A 16,690-nucleotide genomic window follows, 5' to 3' on the forward strand; every position below is an offset into this window, starting at 1 on the left:
ATTATCTTTGTTATTGACCTGATTAAGTGATCTACTAAAGTATTGAGTAATGGGCCTTAACGATACCTCCACTACAATAAAGTAATCTATTAGCAACAAAGAGATCAATTTTAATTGCTAAAAAAATCACCTTTAACAACTAAAATATATTTCATCAGTACATATATTTAGTTGCCAATTCATTTAGTTACTCAGCTGTAACAACTGAAATACAATCAAATTATTTTAATTCTTATAAATTTAGTACCTATATTTTGTTCTTTAACAACTGAAATTGTAATTGCTAAAGAATTTATTAGTTGCTAAATGAATTTTTTAACAACTAAATTTCTCACTTTACTAGGAGGTAAAATATAATTGCTATAGCCTATAGCAACTAAAAAAACTTAGTTGCGCCATTATTTGCCACAATTCAGTAGCTAAAGGGCATAGTAACTAAATATATGTATAATTGAAAAATATTTTAGTTGTTAAAGGTGACCTTTTAACAACTAAAATTGATTAAGTGGGGGCTAATAAATTACTTTTGTATACTGCTTGGTATAATATGAGATTTAATGTGCATATATCATAAGGTATTTTTTGATTTAGTGATGGGCAGAACTAGAAATTACAATAACCTTAGGCACTTAAATGCAATTAAGGGGTTATAGTCATCGAATCATACGTTAGTAGACCCTCTTCTGAGACCCCATTACCTAGCTATGACGTATAGACTTTGAAGACTACATCACCCGTCTTTTGCTCACCTCTAGCTTATTAATCCAGATACACTTTCGATTACTCAATTGATTCGGTGATATTGACATGTGCCATCTCGGTGTTTCAGGTAATTCAATTTTCTAACATAAATTTGCTCCAATATTGTTATTTTGTGGTGTATTATATCGAACTAGAGCTCTCTATATATATGTGGTCCACGCGTGGTGCTGCCCGCTTTCCGCATTTTGGATTGCCTACGATCAATTTATTGATCAAGGATCGATGACGGATGGATTACTCACCCATACTAGGAGTGTGGAAGATCTGTTAAGATTCAAACCGTGAATTTGGGATGGACTTCAGAGAGATTAACCGACCAAATTACAGAACGGAATTTGATTATCTCTTTTTTTTTCGATAATTGCACTTTCTATTCAAACAAACCAATATGTACAATTTGATAATTCTTATACATTAATTATTCCCTATATTTAGAAGAAAGCATGTTCAGAGAGGTAATCAACTACTTACTAAGCTACCTGTCAGAAAAACGAAAAAACTACTTACTAAGCTAGGACCAACTTAATCGTTGTCAGAAGACATAAATAAATAATAAATTATACACATCAGGCAATTAGATATATACATATATATTAAAGCTTTCAATTAATTATCTATCATCATCATCATCATCCGGTCATGACCTGATTGGACGAAATGGACCGACCCAACCCAGTCTAGAACCTCAATAATTAGATGATGTTTATTGGGAGACAGAGACACAAGTAATTTAATTATAAATTTATCAAAATATAAAACTTTTCTATTTTTGATTTGACTGGAGATCATAAATTTAGTATTGATAAATAAAAAACTTAGCTAATAAAGAGACGGGGGCATTAATTTCAAACACAAGAATCAATTCTTAAACCTCTCAATTATTATCGGGCGAGAGAATGAATCATTGCACTTCACTCTTTTCTCAATGAATAATTATTTGAAAAAGAATTGTTTGCCTCTCTTATATTTGAGAATATTCAAATCTTACATATATAGACAGTCATAAAATAGAATAATATCTCCGGTTAAACATTTTTTCTTATATTTGTTCTCTGGAACCTGCGCCCCCTCTTCCTCCATATTCTAATTATCCTTTCGCGGTACATGTTGTAAATTGACGCTTAAAATAAAATTTTGCATCTTATCTTCCGCTGCAAGTTGAAAATTGCATTATTGTTTATATTTAATTCTGAAAATTATACGTATCTTAGCATGAGTTTATCATTATCCTTGGTCAAATCAATTAGTTCATTATTCAATTAAAAATAAACATAATGAGAAGGGAGTGCAACGCAAAGCATGTATCATCTCTTAAAATCATGAAGTTTCGTATTTAATTATCGTCGGTGAGAATAATTCCTTTTCCTTTTTATTTAGTTTTAACTTCTTTTGTAATCGAAAAAAATAAATATATTCATTTTCTAGAAGATGCATGGCCTATACACAACACATATATTGGGAATTTTGTAAGGTACCCGCACATATATCTAAGTGGGCGGAGCGTACCAAAAAATGTCTGCTATGAACATTACCAATTCCAGTTTTATGGTTTTCAAAAATCAATTCGAGTAGGGTTTTTTTTTGGGCATCAATTCGAGTAGGTTCAGTGAATAGTATAGGTTAGTTCAGTGACTTCATGTGGTCAATCGTACGTATAGCCCCAAATTACGTCTCCATGACCATGAGCACTACTTCACTTTCACAAGGAAAATGCATATGTAATCATCACTAACGTGTACATGACCAAAATCTTTCGCAAAATGCGTTCCACGAATTGAGAAATTATGAATCTTTTTCCTAGAAAGGGAATCATTAATTGAATGAGGGCCACAAAACCGATAATTCGGGTTCCTTCGAAAATCATTGGGGATGCCTGCACATAGACCCATTTTTTAAATAGATAGCACATACATAGAACCATTAAATGTATGTCTAAGTCACTTTCATAAGATCATTCATTATCATTACATTAATGACAAACTCTCATTTGTGTCTTTATATTAAGAAAGAGTATTTTTATTATTTTCTTTTGGGTGAACATATAACGGGGAGTATTTTTATCTTTTGGTCAATATTGTTAATCTATTTATCACGAGTATAAAATTACTAAAATACCTTTTAATTATTTCGAGAACCGAGTCCAAGTTTGACTATAAAAATCTATTCATCCCCATGGAATATTCTAATTAGCAGAGACATCTTTCATTGGTAGCAGAATTACCCAATCAAGGACTAAGTATGTTTTTTTTTTTTGGGTATAAAAGAGAAGAAGTAGATCGAGAAGGCATTAATAACAACTACATATGCGCGCGCGCGCATGTACATAGACATATATATGCATCAAATAAACATGTGATAATCTGATGCGGACAAAGGTCTCGTTTGAGAACAAGGTACCTGTTCTTCGAAGCGTCCTTACAATTCAGATGCACAACAGAGCATATTTTGAGCTTTATGTTCTGAGAAAGTTTGTTCGTGATTCTATTGATGCGACAGAAGAATGATCTATACATCTCATTATTCGTCAAAATTTATGCATGATGCACTTTTTTATGATCTCACATGCGATGATTCCTGAGCTCCAATCTCAATGGGTGAGCCCCAATAATATTTTGGTCGTCATTAGGACATTGAATGCATTGGAAAGAAAATAAAAAAATAATGTGGGTGAGATCTGCAAAGCTGCCATCTGAAAAGGGAGAGGGCCGCATATATAATTGGGAAATTTTCTCTAATCTTCCGAGTTAAAAAGAAAAGAAATAAAGGGGATCACTCTGCTTTGTATTATGAAAAAATGACGTATGTGAAAAGAGTCTTCTTTCAAATTATGTCAGAAGGCTTGATCACAGGGTGCTCTTGCCCCTATCTGGTTCGACTATCGAAGTGGAAACTATTATTGAGCTCGAAAAACCTAAAACTGCAAATAATTCGCAACACCAAAACTCGCACTTACATTCATATAATATTTCTTCTATCGATTAGCTGATGATAACTTTTGTTTTCGCATTTAGTATGTAAAAGTTTTTATAAAGTTACATTAGTTTTGGACAACAAAGACTTTTTTAAGTTTAGATCTGCATCTCATCGGCTCTGTAAAGTTTTGAAAAAACTAAGGTAGGTAGGTGAACTCCGCATCATTCGATAATCATGAATCAATCGGGCGTAATTCAAAATTAAGATGGGAGCGAAAGAAGAGTACAGTGTGAGGGACAACGGACGAGAAAATATTTAGTGAATATTAGAAAACATGTTCATATAAAACTCGATCAGCATTTGAGTATGTAAAAGAAGCCGTTATAGTTAAAAGATTTTCTCCACTTACATGCGTGACGGTTATTAGTTGAATTTTATATAGCCATGTGATTGTGTAATACTTACTAAATATTTTCTCACAGTGAATGGTAACTGGCCAACCTCATTAACATAGGACCGCCGCGTGGGCGGTCGCGGGGGAAGAGCCTTTGAATAGGGTCGTATAGTGTTGGTGTCAATGGAAAGGATGGATGGATGGATGGGGGAGGGGACAATAATTGATGTACCCAGCTCGTCCTAATGTCTTTTGGTCTTCCTGGTTATAGATTCCATTTTTACGTGTCCAATTCCTAAAGGACTGCTCCATTAGTGGGACAGTTCCTTTTCTTGGAATGCTTCCTTCCATATAATTTGACACTGGAGAATGAATTTATGCTGACTCAACTGTGAAAAAGAGGGTGTAATATTGTGACATCCATCCCCGTCCGATGAAAAAAAAAAAATCGATTCTTATGATGAATTATTCATTTCCTTTTGTTATTAGCTATTAAAATTTTTAGTTTATTGTAATCAAGAAAGTATGAGTTAATTGTTATATTTAAATGAAAAGTTAAAATAGTAACCAATAATAATAAAATAAAGAACAGTAACATGACCTTTCCTGTGAACTTTTATAATTCAAAGATGGATCTATCGAATTAAGATTTGAGGATAATGATATTTCGTCATACATTAGTACATAAGCTAAGAGATCAGATATTATCATGTGAAGTCGGTTAGATTGAGAATGTTGTGTGCGTCCATCTCGAATTCTATGTTTTCAATGTGATGCAAAAGATGACCCAACTAAAATATCGTATTTGAGATTTTCAGTCGAGTTAGTGACCTGACTTGAGATATCTTGACCCGATTCCGGTCCTCCTTGTAATGCTCGAATTTCTTCTTGTGAAACCCGAGCATTACAAGGAGATATGACTGGCTGACTCGAATCGCGTATATCACGTCTTCATTCTTTTCCCTTCTCTTCGTTACATGGTGGGTCGATTTTCATTTCGTTTCCAACCAGAACCATCTTAAGTGCAAGATAATAATAATAACATGCGTTTTTCTTATGCGATATTATGCAATATGGGAATGGGAATGAAAGAGGCCGCCAATAATTGTGCAGAACTCTGCTTCCCAGCCACCCAATGAACTGATGGAAAGTGATACTTCCTTTTCAATGCTGGGTGTGTCGCGTCTATTCTCTATTCATGTGATCTAGATATTATGTAGATCTAGATTATTCTCATTGTCGGATCCATATGCGATATCGCAGTCGTGTAATATCGACAATATTGGAGTTCACTGCTTATCTGAATCAATCATCTGATTGACACAGCCCAACCATGGAAGTTGAAGACAGAGCAAACTCATCGGCTTAGCACTGACGTGACATGGGTCAACTGGATTTAAAATGAACCCTACATATATATTCATGAGGGGACCCGTACAACTTGCATATATATAAAATAGACGACGGACACTGTCTTATATCTCGAACCTTAGCATGATGCTTGTCACCTAAATGAAGGCTTAACATCTAACAGTCCAATGAAACATACGATTCCTAACATGCTACTCGGATACGTATAAATCTCCTTTGGTGTTTGGAATCGGAGATGGAATGCGGAGAGGGAATCATCACTTCGATTAAAACACTAATCCTGAACTAAACAGGCCCATAAAACAATTCATTGTCGGCCCAACATCTTCAAGCCCATTCTCTTTTTGGGCCGACAAAAGCAAGACAAATCAATGGGCAGAAAATTTTGGCCCACAAGCCCACCAATTTCTCGTTATTTAAAATGCTTCCCCCAAAGTTTGCAAATTTTGAACAGTGAAAGAGAGAGGGATCGGAGGATTCACATTTTCAGACAACAATCATCTCTTCATCGTCCTCCGCTCTTCTTCTTCAGACAGAGATTCACTCACAGAGACAGCGCAAGTTCGTTCCTTTCTTCAATTCCGACCTCATACTCTGCCGACCCACCTCCCGTCTCGGAGCCTCTTCCCCCGCAATTTGTCCCCGCCTTCTCTTCGGGGCAGAAGGGGGAGGGGCTAGGGCTTGCCTGGCGAATTGGGAGCTCGATGTTCGTGTAATCGGAGGCCGGAGGAGCGAGAATTTCACTGTGAGCTCTTTTTGATGGACGGGAAGAGGGTAGGGGTGAGCCCTCGGCCGTGCAGTGGGAGGAGAGTGGTGGCGTCGAAGAAGAGGCGCAGGTGGTGGGGGTGCGGCGGGGAGGAGTGTGTGAACAGCGTGAAGAAGCTCCTCAGGCGGGAGATTTGCTCCAAGAGGGACCGCGCCTTCTCCATTTCCGATGCCCAGGAACGGTTCCGCAACATCCGGTTCCAGGTCAGTCCTCAAGTCCACTCCTTTTCTTGTTTTGGCTTTCGCACGAAGCTGTCCCTCGGGGGAAAGGAACTAACGAGTTCGTGAATTCGCTATCTCCGGGGCAATTTTTGGTGGAAATGAGAAGTTGGGTTTCTGCTGTTTATCACTTAAATTAGTTAAAAGTATGTGCAAGGATCAGCTACTCAGTTAATGTTGTTATTCTGGCCTGATTCGGGTAAAGTATTTGCTTAGCAGAGCTTGAATGAATGGACAGTGGTTTCTTATGGTTGATCCCAACTTCATTCAGTCATTGGTATAGTTGAATTGGTCTGCAGAGTTTCTGGAAGTGTGTACTTCTCGAGTTTAAGTAATTTTGGCTTTACTGGGATGTAGGTCTAGGTAGTTCCATCTTCAGTGCCATTTAGATTTATTTCATTTTTCTTCTTGCTGGGCCAAAATATTTACCCAGAATATTGAACAAACCCTTTGATGGAGTTGGAATTTTGTATTTAGTGTTTCCTTCTTACCCTTTTAAAGATAAAAGATTTCATATGTAATGTCGAGTTTGGTGTTGATGTCACTGTTATTAATGCTAAGTTTTAATGAAAATGTGTGTGTAGGAGGAGTATGATACTCACGATCCAAAAGGGCATTGCTCTACAGTCCTGTCTTTTCTCAGAAAGAGGTCGAAGATTATTGAAATTGTGGCAGCTCGTGATATCGTTTTCGCCCTTGCGCAGTCTGGTGTTTGTGCAGCATTTAGTCGAGGTAGTAGCTGTATTGTTATGATTTGTCCTGCCGAGTTGAAAGTTTTCTCAATTTTGAGGGTTGTTCGGTTATTTCCCTAAATGCAGAGACCAATGAAAGGATATGCTTCCTCAATGTCAGCCCAGATGAAGTTATTCGAAGCTTGTTCTACAATAAGAACAATGATTCGCTGATAACAGTTTCTGTATATGCTTCAGACAATTACAGCTCTCTAAAATGCCGAACCACAAGGATCGAGTATGCGAATCTCTTCCTAAAGATTTTAACATTTTTGTTTAGTAGAAAAAAATATATGTATACCTTATTATGTTGTTCTTGTGCTGAATTATTTGCTGATGGGAGATATTGTGGATGGTTTAGATATATAAGAAGGGGCAAGCCAGATGCTGGGTTTGCCCTATTTGAATCCGAGTCGCTAAAGTGGCCTGGTTTTGTGGAGTTTGATGATGTAAATGGGAAGGTGCTCACTTACTCTGCACAGGACAGGTATAGATTTGTGTCCACGTTACTGTTTGAGTCATTTCTTCAAATCATTTAGGTTTTTAGCACTTTCACATTTAATACCTATTTCTCTCTTCTTACATTCTATTGTACGATGTGTTAGCATATACAAGGTGTTTGACTTGAAGAACTATACGATGTTGTACTCCATATCAGACAAAAACGTCCAGGAGATCAAGATTAGGTAATATTTCTAATATGTTCGAGGTTTCTGCTACTATGTTCCGTTTTCTCTCCATATCTATCCCTATTCATTTATTGTTTATTGCTCAACTTTTACAGCCCAGGGATCATGCTATTGATATTTAATAAGGCTAGTGGCCATGTCCCTCTCAAGATTCTCTCAATAGAGGATGGTACTGTTCTCAAGTCATTTAACCATCTCCTCCATCGGAAAAAGAAGGTTGATTTCATCGAACAGTTCAATGAGAAGCTCCTTGTCAAGCAGGAAGATGAGAATCTTCAAATTCTTGATGTAAAGATCTTTCTTGACATCTTACCATGTTTTGTGGATTCAGTTACTTGTTTCTGACTTGCTGTTAATTGCAGGTACGCAACTTTGAGCTAACAGAAGTTAGCAGGACAGAGTTCATGACTCCATCAGCGTTCATATTTCTGTATGAGAATCAGCTATTCCTTACATTTAGGAATCGCACTGTTGCTGTGTGGAACTTCAGAGGGGAGCTTGTGACTTCCTTTGAAGACCATCTTCTGTGGCATCCAGACTGCAATACAAACAACATATATATCACGAGTGATCAGGACCTCATAATCTCTTACTGCAAGGCAGATTCCGATGATCTTCTCTCTGAAGGAAATGGTAATTTCTTTCATCTTGAACTTTTGTTCATAGTGAAGTTTTGCTGAACTTCATTTACTAAAAGCAGGCTGTTTCTTCTCTATTGCAGCGGGGTCCATCAATGTTAGCAATATTTTAAATGGGAAGTGCCTCGCAAAAATTCAAGTGAGCAACAGTTGCCCCTCTGAAGATGAATTAAGTGGGGAAGCAAAGAAACGGGCCCGCTCCTCAAGAATAAGAAGCAAAGTCGCGGAAGCTTTGGAAGATATAACTGCTCTCTTCTACGATGAGGAGAGGAACGAGATCTACACAGGCAACATGCACGGCCTTGTTCATGTGTGGTCCAACTGATGCTTTGGGTGTGATAGCTTGTTTCCTCCTGTGCATATCATAGGACTAGCTGCTGTAATAGTCTGTATTCGCTTTGTCTGTGCCATTAATATGAGAAAGAACGTGTTGATTCTGTATGATAAAATGTTATTTTCCGACTTCAATTCTTTTCTTATGTTTGGTTGGACGCGACCTTGTTGAGCTTGTATCATTGACATAATGGAATGTAATGTAGCTATTCAGTTTGTCTTCCCCCTCAGCTCCACCATCTTCTGCTTTTCTCCATCTGCCCCTCTTAATGTTGCTCTGTTTAGTTCCTTACGATCTTGTCTTTGATGGAGTAGGAAATTTGTAGCTTGGCCTTGTTATAGGCTATCGATGCACCAGTCTCGACCTCATCAGATCTGGTCAAATCAATGCATGCCTTGTGTGCATGTAAACCGTGATCATAGTCAAGCTGGTAGAAGGTATACATTGTCAGTTTTGAATGATATCAGTCTGCAACACAAAAGCCAATACATCAATACATCGTAATGTGTACAGAGATCAAAATTTCTTACACAAGCACCGAAGGCGATGCTCGTGGTAGACTTGCCCCGTTCGTGGCTACAAACCCCTTACATCTCACATTTGGTACTTAGAAATGGACACATCCCAAGACGATAGTCGTGGTAGACTTGCCCCGTTCATGGCTACAAACTCCATACATCCCACATTTGGTACTTAGAAATGGACACATCCCAAACTGAAATCGCCATAGAAAACTAGACCCTCTTTTTACATGCCTGTTCCGTTACTCTTCTTGCTTTCGTTACGAGCAGCAAGGTCATTGCTTTCCTAGACAGTTGAGCCTCCGTAACAATTGCTGCACCGGGTTCTCCTTGCCCTTTCTCGTTTTGCTCTTCTTCTGTTTCGAGCCCTTCTGTGGATGCAAATCGAGCAAAAGCATCCGAGGTTAGAAGTTCCAAATTGAATGGATGCAAATTCCTTGAACAATCAGATGAGTCTTAGGTCATACAGAGGTATCCATTTCACCGTTGTCAGCCCGAGCTTGCTCTGTCATAGAAGGACAAGTAAAAGGAAAGCAATCAGAGCCTTTATACATCAAGCTGTTTTTCCAAATGTAGCCGAAACATCAAAGAATATGCATCCATACTTACCATTCTCCTCCTCCTCGTCGACCCACTTATCCCAATCCACTTTGACGAATGCCGGAGGCTTCCCTTCTTGTTTCAATAGCCTGTTCCACCATTTCTTCTCTTCCTTCTTTATCACATATCCAATGCTTCTCACACCGATGTTGCATTTGCTTTCCTGAAAGAATGTTCATAGATTAACTTCATACAGATCAGCAGCCGAGTGACTTAGCACGTTTGGGGAAAACGGATTTGTACCTTTGCATTGATCTTGTCAAACAGTTGGATGTCAACCTCGTAGGGCATTCCATCTTTGGTGGCAGAGAAGGTGAACTGCCCTTAAGGTTTGAGCTTATGAGTCTCGTCTTTGGCATCCGGGAGATCAATGGTGATGTAGATCTTGTCAGATCTCTACGCCCACTTTACCGTAGGGTGCTGGTTGCAAATACGGCAAATAAATCACGTCCAGCTCGAGTCTAGGCAATCGGACCTTCACATTTCCTAATGGAGAAACAGATCAAGGAAGGGAAACAAGAAAATGCTGTATATCTATCCACTGTCTTGCAGTTCCAGTAACAGAACTCGGACATCCTTTGCAATCTCAGCAATCATTTCGGAACCGAATTCCGATGAATCAGTCGAAACTTCAGATTACATAATCAGTAGAACGCTTATGTCAGAATGCTATGACTTTCAAGGACTGCCCTATCAAATTTCTAGTTTCAAGCTATATATAGGAAACTACGTGACTCTCCCCAAGAAGAAAGGATCATTCCAACACGAATATCCGGTTCAGTAAGAAATAAGCATCTCATCTCAACCAAACGGAAGGAACAGCTAATCGGAGTCCCGAACCAAAGTTCAAGAAACGCAGGACAGCGTGATAGAATTACGCGGTAAAGGGGGTACCTCATTGTGCAAAGACAGCAAGATCTTTCGCGGGTGTGCTGTGGATGAAGAGCTTGCTCGATGCTAACGAAGAACCGGGGGAGATACAGACAGACAGACAGAGAGAGGGACAGAGTATGCCGACAAAGACAGACAATGGGGAGGAACCTGAGAGAGCTCGAACGTTCCAGAAAAGAAGTTTGATCTGCTCCGCTCAAACCAACTGTTCACTGTTTGAAACGGTTTCCCAACTGTTCATTCTGTGAACTTGCCCATAGCTTTTGATGTCCAGGCTTGGTCATGGCTATCACCCTCTGCCCAAATTGCTACCCGAGCTCTATCGGACTCCCGGCAATTCATTGAGTTTAACGGGACTTGTTCGGATGGGCTGCCTGTAATCCATACTTTTAATCGTGTTCTAGGTGCGATGCAGTTTAGTACGCTGATGGGAAGGCGGAAATGTTTCCACACACCGATCACGGAGGACTTCATAGTCGTATCACCCTCTTCTTGGACGAGAAACATCATCGATAGCCTTCAGTTGAGTTACTGCTTCATGGAACCGACCAAATCCTCATCCTCTACCTGATCAGCTACTGCAGCCCCGAGAACAGACCTTGACTACAAAGCTATCCAATATGGAATCTCTCGATCTATTTTGGATGGCAATCTGCCCATCCTGGCCTCTCTCGGCGCCGAGCACCACAACCCATAGCCAAGCAATGCGTCACTCGCTGTGCTGCCGGTCACTCGATTGCCGAGAGATTGGAAGTTATCCTCTTGTTCAAAAGGTTTTGCCTTAACGTCCGAAATAAATAAACGCAAGTAAATATATAATAGGGAATTTTCAGACAGGTGAAGGAGACAACGACATCTCCCCCGGAAAAGACATTCGCGCCATTTTATCTCTCACCCGTGGGCCTCATGGGCTCGATGTCTATGGGCCGAATTCACGACACAAAGGCCCAGGACATTCATGTGTTGCCCCACGATGTTGACTTTGCCTTCACTTTGACCCCCTGAACTTGGTTCTGTGATGCAATCGCCTTCTCATAAAGAGGTTTCTGAAACCACTTCACTTCACAATAAGCTCGTCAAGATCTTCAAAAGTAGCGAACATCGGTGATGAGATGGCACTGCCATTTTAAGGATACTATGGTTTACGATAAGATGAAATGCAAATCAACCGTCACCCTCTCTTCACTTTTTAGGCTCACGGTACGACATCGGCACAATAATGGATCACACTTCTAAGTATGTCATTGCAAGTCATTTTGCCTCCTTGAGCCTTGAGGTCTGCAAGCAGAGCCATGACTGCTGAAGCCGATGGATGATCACATGCATTCCTGGGTCTCCCGGCTCACCTATGTAGAACAGAGTCCCCGCTCTCCATCATGAATTCCAACCTAAGGAAGCATTCACCCTGTACAAGGAGAAATGATCCCAAATCTTCCCCCCATGGAATATAGTGGGGCATTGCACCAGAACGATTTCTACTTAATTAGGCTCTCATGATGGCAAAACGTACTTAACACTACCTCGATGATGATCTATCTCATCAAGGGCAAAGTTCATAGTAACACTGCTAAACACGACTAGCTGAACTAACATACACTGAGTAATCCTAATAAACATCCTAAAACAAAACAACCGAGATTCGTTCCAACCCGGTTAATTTACAGGCGCCATCTTAAGTAACCATAACACGAGTTTAAAAAGAGGGGGAAAAGAGGGACTACTCTTGTAGAAGCTGCTACACGACTAGCTGAACTAACATACACCGAGTAGTCCTAATAAACATCCTAAAACAAAACAACCGAGATTCGTTCCAACCCGGTTAATTTACAGGCGCCATCTTAAGTAACCATAACACGAGTTTAAAAAGAGGGGGAAAAAGAGGGACTACTCTTGTAGAAGCTGCTACACGACTAGCTGAACTAACATACACTGAGTAGTCCTAATAAACATCCTAAAACAAAACAACCGAGATTCGTTCCAACCCGGTTAATTTACAGGCGCCATCTTAAGTAACCATAACACGAGTTTAAAAAGAGGGGGAAAAGAGGGACTACTCTTGTAGAAGCTGCTGCAGGTTGTACCTCCCACAAGAGTAAAATCTTCAACAGCATCTCTTATCAAGTTGAGCTCACTGTACTGCTCGACACGACATCTTCCAAAACCTGAGCTCCCTGCATTATGAGTAGACATTCTCTTCAAAAAGGTATCCCTCATTCAAAGTAAATGAAAATGCAGTTGCAAGATTGAAATGGAGTCCAACTCAGCACATGATAATGCTTCTGAACAGAGAAGAGACTTTGAGCAAATTCTAGCTCTTCCTATCAAATACTAAATTCAAGCAAGGAAATAGTGCTCCATATAACCAAACAACCTTATAGTTTGGTAACTTCCCATCAAACCCAACATCCAAAACAATCACGCAACTGAGCCTCAGCAAAAGTAAAATGCATGCACGTCAGTTCACTTGCAAGTAGTGTTTCTCATCATGTTGTAATTGGTAAGTTTTTCGCCATCATATAGCACTATGTACTTTTCCATCCTCCACCAGCGTATACATCATATTATATTTCTAATTATTAAAACTACACAAAACTTCTTTTTAATCAATCTTGGTTACACTGCAACAAAAGCACTTTCATTAACATCAAGTGAAACATGAATGCCAAGGAAATAGTCTAAACCTTCACCAAAACACATAAAACCAGTAATAAGTAAGAGATCCCTAACCTTTTAGTTAAAGGACGACTTGCCAGTGCTATTATTCTCCACAACCTTACCCACATACCTGGTAGACTACAAACCAAAGAAACCTCGGCACTTTGAAGACCCACACAAACATTTCCTCTTCCTCAAATTACTACTAACATCACCCTCATTGGTCACAACTCCATAATCATAGGTCAACTCTGTCATTGGAGGAATATGCCTCAGAGTGAAGAAGGCAATATGCATATACGACTGACTGTTGTCTTCATAAATAATGGGTTGCCAGAAAACATTGGGATAGCAGCTGTGGTTCATAAATCGTGCCACGTTCCCGAAACTCTTGGCAGAAATAACTAAGGGCGAAGGGATGTTGTAAACCTCTTCTGCGGAGGGGTCATCAGAGCTGTCCCTCTCAAGCAACCCGGGATCATTCCACTTGAAAGGCTGATAAACTCGGCTTGTATCAAAAACATAATCATCCTTCTCACCTTCTTGCAGCCTCTGTTTTAATCTAGCTTTGTCTATGACTTCGCCGGCGTACTCACATATAAAAGTGCCCGCTCGAATGGGATCCCAAGAACGGAGACCCCATCCTCGGTCCTTGGTCTTGAACACTTCGAGACGGAGCTTCAGACCGGACTGGGAGACCCGGTTCTTGCAGCCGGGGAAGCACTGACAGGACGGCCCACACTCGTACAGCATCGGCTTCCTACTCACAAGGATCCCATTTCCAATGTAAGCGAAGTCGCCCTTGTTTGTCTGATTGCAGGAGCAGTTGAGGTCCCCAGGATTGCATGAACTTTGGCACTTGCAACTAGAGGAACTAAGCGCATTGTAGGGCTTAAAGTACCTAAGAGATGGGAAGTAGGTGAAATAACCAGGTGCCTTCTCATTGTCAACATCATTCACGAGAGTTACAGGGGTGCCCTCGGCCCCTGAAGTGAGGTCTGGATTTATGAGACCAGCACGAGTGGACACCCCTTCTTTCCACTTCTCAATCGATTTCCATATACCAAAAGCTGGAGACTGCCCAGGAACCCTAACTAACTTGTACTTGAAGATATTAGCACCGGACTTTCCCTTCTGCATCCATGATTCTTGTATTGTATAGAGTCCATCATACACATAGACCTTAGAGTTTAGGTTGACCCCGTCTCTCATTCCACGAATGACTCTGACTTCATTTCCTCGGCGCAGACTCCTCTCCAGAGCAAGGTTGCCCCTCTCGAGCTTCTGATCGGAGGCCTGCTTTTCGACCATATTCGCCCCCCCACCCTGACCACTATAAATCAAGACATTCTCATCCCCAGCATCATCATCATAATATCCTGATGAAACAATGCTTAAGGCCACGGGGTCTTCGTCAGATTCTCCCTTGACATTCAAGTAGTCAATACCCGCCATGGACGGGGCATGCAGTCCCAAAACACAAAGCTCCATCCGGAAGAAGAAAATATCACCAACTTCAACACCAGGGACCGTTCCAACTCTCCTCCTCTGGTTTGTTCGGAACATTTTGGTCATCAACATGTTGCCGGCTTTCAGGTCTGCCCGCTTGGCAAGCCCACTTGGGGTCATACCGGAGTCTTCCAATTGGCTAAGCCGCCTCCGGAGCCCATCAAAGGCTATCATGACGAGATCAACCACTTCTCTGTTACCGTCCTCTCGCTGCACCAAACTGATTGGAGAAACGAAGTTGTGATTAACGGGTATCTCCAATGCCCTGCTCCTCCTCTCTGCAGATGTCATTTTCTGAGCGGATCTTAGAGGGCGGCCAGAACGTTTCCGACTATCCGAACCCCTTGATGCATCCATTGAAGACTCAACGTCTCCATTGGGCACCGCAGTCGAGGGCTCGGGTGTCCTAAAGGACCGAAGAGGAGTTGGAGCAGCTGGAGGCTGTGAAGCTGGCGGCGGGGATGCAAAGGGGTAAAACGGCGAATACCCAGCAGGAAATGGGCCGCTCGGGGGAGCTTGAACGTAGTTCGGGGCTTGGTCGGGTGATGGCCATATGGGCTTCAAGCTTCTGAGAGGCTTCACATCCAAAACCCTAGTCTTATCAATGGATGCAGGAGGGACAGAGTTCAGTCCTGAACCTCCTTGCATTGTACCAATCCTTTCAACAGCAAAAGCACAACCCTCAACCTCAAATCCCCAAATCTTCAGTCTCCACAAATTCCCACACTAAATCAACCTTAACCCTTGTCTTCTTCCCTTCAGATTATGCCGGACAAACATGCAGCTACTGAACAGGCCATGTCCCTGCAGAAACCCAAGAGATCAAAAAAAAAAAAAAGAGCAAATTTTCACGAACCAACTTCACTCTCGAGAACTGAAGAAAGAAACTCGAAATGAAGCTCAGAATGGAACTCCAGATCCACCGGTTCCGAGCAAAGATTCAGGCCGACAACATCATTTCTCCAAAACCCAGAACGCCGAACGAAACCGTCCCATGATACAGACCCACAAAACACGAAAGATTCCGGCGGACGGACATGGAGAGACGAGCAAGATTACCTTCATTCACCGCTTCAACAGGCTCCACTTAGGGTTGCAGCCAGAGAGGAGCGGGAAGGTCAAGAGGAAGTGAGAATCCGAATGGCCTTTCCTCGGAGAGAGTGAAAAGGTCTCTTTCTCATTCGTATACTGAGGTCAGCTCTTTAAACCATTTTCCCCATATTTCCTTTCTTCTGTCTCGGCGGAAAATGGAGTTTCCATTTATTAACTCCGCGTTTAGCGCCCATTTCTGTCGTTTTAGTGTTTGGAAAACGTTTTCCTCTATTTCTGAAGTGACGTGGGAAAACGTTTTCTCCTTTTCCATCTTCTATAGTGATGGTGGCTAACACTTAAAACGGACTAAATATTCAATGTAGCCACGTGTCATGTGGACCCGAAGACCTCTATTGGGGATCGATTCGGGTTCATCGGGGCTATACGAGTAATTGATCATAGTTGATTATGATACTCGAGTACTATTTTGTTAGTCAATCGATGTTTTTTCCAAAGATAAAATCGAGATTATGAGTGGAGTAGAATCAGTTCGAGAAGACGAAGAAATGGAGAATATAGATTTCAAAAGAGAGTTGGGCACCAACTTAGTAGAAAAATCAGATGGCCTTTCATTCGCTTCCTTTTACGGTGCACTTGGGCCATGTT

The 16,690-nt window shown here is 40.8% G+C and overlaps 3 protein-coding genes across 3 annotated transcripts; 1 reads left to right on the plus strand and 2 right to left on the minus strand.

Annotated features, from left to right (window-relative positions):
• The first annotated feature begins 5,888 nt into the window (after positions 1–5,888).
• Positions 5,889–9,039, plus strand: LOC116215878. Its single transcript, XM_031551682.1, has 8 exons — positions 5,889–6,409; positions 7,009–7,156; positions 7,243–7,393; positions 7,517–7,642; positions 7,761–7,841; positions 7,940–8,132; positions 8,207–8,477; positions 8,566–9,039. Exons 1-8 carry the CDS (start codon positions 6,200–6,202, stop codon positions 8,805–8,807), a joined length of 1,422 nt encoding a protein of 473 aa, XP_031407542.1. The 5' UTR covers positions 5,889–6,199; the 3' UTR covers positions 8,808–9,039.
• A 246-nt stretch (positions 9,040–9,285) lies between these two features.
• LOC116215879 (co-chaperone protein p23-1-like) lies at positions 9,286–12,258 on the minus strand. The gene is made up of 5 exons (XM_031551683.1): positions 10,832–12,258; positions 10,181–10,423; positions 9,947–10,100; positions 9,805–9,842; positions 9,286–9,708 (listed from the first exon to the last, which is right to left on the minus strand). The coding sequence occupies exons 2-5, from the start codon at positions 10,226–10,228 to the stop codon at positions 9,613–9,615; spliced, it is 336 nt and encodes a 111-aa protein (XP_031407543.1). The 5' UTR covers positions 10,229–10,423; positions 10,832–12,258; the 3' UTR covers positions 9,286–9,612.
• Positions 12,259–12,466: 208 nt separating this feature from the next.
• Positions 12,467–16,211, minus strand: LOC116215877 (histone-lysine N-methyltransferase, H3 lysine-9 specific SUVH1-like). The gene is made up of 3 exons (XM_031551681.1): positions 16,052–16,211; positions 13,556–15,796; positions 12,467–12,999 (listed from the first exon to the last, which is right to left on the minus strand). Exon 2 carries the CDS (start codon positions 15,638–15,640, stop codon positions 13,622–13,624), a length of 2,019 nt encoding a protein of 672 aa, XP_031407541.1. The 5' UTR covers positions 15,641–15,796; positions 16,052–16,211; the 3' UTR covers positions 12,467–12,999; positions 13,556–13,621.
• Between the last annotated feature and the right edge of the window lie 479 nt (positions 16,212–16,690).

Source organism: Punica granatum, chromosome 8, assembly GCF_007655135.1.
Source record: "Punica granatum isolate Tunisia-2019 chromosome 8, ASM765513v2, whole genome shotgun sequence".
Classification (NCBI taxonomy): domain Eukaryota; kingdom Viridiplantae; phylum Streptophyta; class Magnoliopsida; order Myrtales; family Lythraceae; genus Punica; species Punica granatum.